The 4,087-nt window shown below is 34.3% G+C and overlaps 1 protein-coding gene across 1 annotated transcript in view; it reads left to right on the plus strand.

Annotated features, from left to right (window-relative positions):
* Positions 1-4,087, plus strand: part of COP1 (COP1, E3 ubiquitin ligase) — a gene marked incomplete at its 5' end in the record, with an annotated part of 101,619 nt that overhangs the window by 79,245 nt on the left and 18,287 nt on the right. The window contains 2 exon segments of the mRNA XM_025044000.1: positions 1-46; positions 1,156-1,316. The exon segment at positions 1-46 is cut by the window's left edge and continues 37 nt beyond it. Of these exon segments, the coding sequence (XP_024899768.1) occupies positions 1-46; positions 1,156-1,316 (207 nt within the window).

A 4,087-nucleotide genomic window follows, 5' to 3' on the forward strand; every position in this document is an offset into this window, starting at 1 on the left:
AAAAACTTTGTAGGCCTCGCTTCCAATGGAGATTACATAGCTTGTGGTAAGTGAAACCATCTTTTCCTAGAACTTTCTAATAGGTGTCTGTCACTGAAATTGCATTCAGTGGAAATAGACTGCATACCAAGTCAGGAAATGACTTTTGCGTTCAGAAGGTAACGTGTTGAGTTTTCCTTGTATTATGCTTCATCAGTCCTCCTTTCTCTACCAAACACAGTCCTGACTACGTGGAATAGCCTAAGGGTGTTAAGTACATGTTTTAGTTGTTCTCTGTTATAACATAATTTCTAGAGATGTTACGTAAAAGGCAGAAAATACTAATTTCTGCTAACATCCTAATTTTAGAAACGTTGTCTTGAGCTTGATATTCATTTTCCCCTATAAAGTAAGTGTTCTTTTCATTAAGTAGTCTGTTTGAGTAGTCTTGATCTGCTATTCTAGGGCTTTTATTTTTGATAATGTATAAAATTTAAATCAGAAGTAGAAAAATCAAATTTAGCTTTGTTCAAATGCTCTAATATATCTAATATCTGAATATATAAACTTTCATCAGTACCTTCAAATGACTTTGTGTTTATTCAGTAAAGTTGACTCTCTTTGCATATATATGCACCTAAACCCTGCCAAAGCAAATTTCTTGCATAATTATCCAACTTTGGTAGATTGCTCAAAAATACAAGTCTCTAGGCCACTCATCTAATAAAGTAATGCCTTTATTGGGTGTGGGAAATAAGTTTTATAGGTTATTAAAATTTGCCTTTGTAAGTGCTATAACTTTTCTTTTTCCTCTCTAGCTGAAATCTTTCCATATATAAGATTCATAATATAATAACAAATTTATGATTCTCTAGACCTTTGCTGTAAATAATTTTTATATGGTAATTTCTGCCTTAGAATTACCAATATTATTATATCATTTAACAATGATTATTTCTTTAGATTAGTAAAGTATAGCTTTTTTCTATGAATCCTTTTCTGACATGATTCCCAAGGAATCCTGTGCCCTGGTCTGTCAAATTTAACCATAAAAGATTATTAGTCTTTGAGCTTAAACACCGAGTGATACTTAACCTTATGAATGTACTGTCCTAATTCTGAGTTAATCCATTTCTAAAAAATTATTTATTTTTTTGTTTTTGTTTTATTTTTCAGGAAGCGAGAACAACTCTCTTTACCTGTACTATAAAGGACTTTCTAAGACTTTGCTAACTTTTAAGTTTGATACGGTCAAAAGTGTTTTGGACAAAGATAGAAAAGAAGATGATACAAATGAATTTGTTAGTGCTGTGTGCTGGAGGGCGCTGCCGGATGGGGTAAGCTTCCATATCAGTTTTTTTCACTTTGGTGTTTTATATAATGCTTTATGTTTATGTATACACAGGTGAGTTTTTTAAAGTTTAAAATATAAATTTATATGTGACATGCATTTTCTTTTTTGCTTAGCATTGTATCAACAAAGGAAACAGAGATTTTAGATAGCGATTGATATGTCACTAATGGAACAGTGTCGTGCTGATACGATGTCTCTCCTCTGTACCAGTAGTATTTTGTGCGTACTTCTGTTATAGCCATTTTCACATTGTCTCTTTATGTTTCTCCTGTAAGACTGGAAATTTCTCCAGAGCACACACTTACTCTCATTTTCCTTAATGATCACATGCAGTATATGGTCAATGAACATTTAGCTAAACCTGATATTCGGAAGAAAAAGGTATAGGTAAAGGGGAGTGGCCTATATATACAACTAATAAATACTATTTCAGAGTAGAAATGCTTTCTACAAAATACATTTATATAAGAATATTTAAACACATTTAGTATCTTAATGAGAAAGTTACATTTCTAGGTTACAAAAAAAGTTTCCTCAAACTTGTCATTTATTTATACATTTTAAAGTATAAGCTTTCTAGTAAATTATATGAAGATTCAAATAGTTTTTTATTTTGATTGTTGTAAACAGTCACTCTTTAATGTCTGTTTTTTTTTTTGTTTTTTTTTTTAAAGCTTTTTAGGTGCTTATTTGGTTGGTTTTGTTTTTGACACAAAAATTCTTACTTGATGGGTACTTTAACCTATCTGAGTTCCAGGTACAGTTTAACTTTAATTAGATAACGTCCCATTGCTGTCGTGTTTAAAGATGTTACTCAACTCTCAGTTTGGGTAATGGTAGACTAGATGATTTGGACCAACTCTCTAAGTAGAACTAGAACAGTTGGGCCAAGTATATGTATTTTTAAAACAAAAACCTGTTTGAAGGCACTGAAAGTAAACAAGAAGAGAAAAAGTTACCAGCCTAGAAATGTTTGCCTGACTTTTGAATATACTTTTTGCCTAGGAGTATTTGCCAATTTTGATAGAGTGGCTGAGATTATTTATGGTAGCTTCAAAGGGCAGAGTTTAGACAAAATGGAATGTTATTTGCTAGGAGCTAGTTATCTTAAATTTCCTATTAAATCTCATTTGTGGTAGTGCATCTATACTGAGAGAACCATGAGTTGGCATACTGGCCTCACATCTATGCAAAGTGAACAATGTAAGACTGATAGCAAACCAAGGCACATTTCTGTATGGAAGTGAACCATGTGCACCTTAATTGTCCTTGACAATTGTGTGTACTCTTTCTGCGGGCTTGGGAGAGATCCAGGAAGCCGTGCATGTAAATAGTTGCTTGGCTTCCTCATGGGTTCGAAGATGCTGTGCATGCTGTATTTTCTATCCTGTATCCCTCTATAAAACTAACTTACTTAGTGCTAATTGTGTCTGATCCAGTGACCCCTTTTGGTGATGGGACAGTCATACCTTGACACATAGTGAAACTGCTAAAAATAAAATATAAAAGGGAATTCTTAAAAGAAGGCAGAGAAAAAGTACTTTCTTCAAAGGATCAGCAATTAGTCTGACAGCCAACTTCTCAGTGAAGCACTGGAAACCAGAAGATAGTGGAACAAGATTATCAGTGTTTGAAGGAAAATACCTGCCAATCTAAAGTTCTATATAGAGTGAATATCTCTCAAGGCAAAAGTAAAATAAAGACATTTTTAGGTAAATAGATAGGAATTTGCCACCAGTAGTCCTACACTAAAGGAAACCATAAAGGATATTCTTAAGGCAGAAGGAAAAGATGCAGAAGATGAAGGTCAGAGATTCAGAAAGGAATGCACAGCAGTAGAAATGGTAAATATGCAGTAAACCTAAATGCATATTAGCTATATAAAGCAATGATGCTTTGTTGGATTTAATAAACAAAGAATTAAGTACTTGACAATAATGACATAAGTCAGAAGGATAAATGTAATTAAAATGTTTTCAAGTCTTTGCCTAGTCAAGAAGGTAAAAAAAAAAAAAAACTAAACTAATTCATGTTAGACTGAAAAAGATGCATGTTGTGGTTTAAAAGATAACTTCTAAAGTAGGTTGTTAAAGTTCTTAAAGTGTGCTACCTAGACCAGCAACGTCAGCATCACCTGGGAACTCGCTGCATTTCACAGTGAAAAGATTAAAAGTTCCGTAACTCCATTGCTATTCAGATTTATTTTATTTCCCATTTTCATATAACCGTCACTTTGGCCATGAAATATAACCTCATTTTCTTATTTTAGATGAGGCAGAAGATGTGAGAGACTCTTTTGTTTATTCACGAATATTTATTATGTGCAGTCACAGTTCTAGGTACTAGAGATAAACTGTGAACAAGCTGTAAAAAATATTCTAGCCCTCTTAGGAGACTTAAAGTTATGTGCTTCCTGGAAGAGGCAGAAAACAAAATGAGTGTTATTATATTAGAAGGTGCTGAGCGCTTTGGAGAAGCAGGAGAGCAGGAGAGGGAGTGCAGCAGTAGGGAGTGGTCGTTTTCAGTGGTGGTGACAGATACCTACCTGAGTAGCTGAATCAGAGCCAAGATTAGACGCAAGTGAAGATGTAATCCATGCTTAGATGTCGAAGAGTGTTCCAGATGAATCAAACAGCTCAGGGGCCTTGAAGTAAGAATGCGATTTGTGTTCAAGGAGCTGAGGAAAGGCAGACTTGCTGCACCGCAGTGAGCTAGGTGGACGGTAGTAGGCGATCCAGAGTCCTGAGAAAGAGC

This window comes from Pteropus alecto, unplaced genomic scaffold (genome assembly GCF_000325575.1).
Source record: "Pteropus alecto unplaced genomic scaffold, ASM32557v1 scaffold101, whole genome shotgun sequence".
NCBI lineage: Eukaryota > Metazoa > Chordata > Mammalia > Chiroptera > Pteropodidae > Pteropus > Pteropus alecto.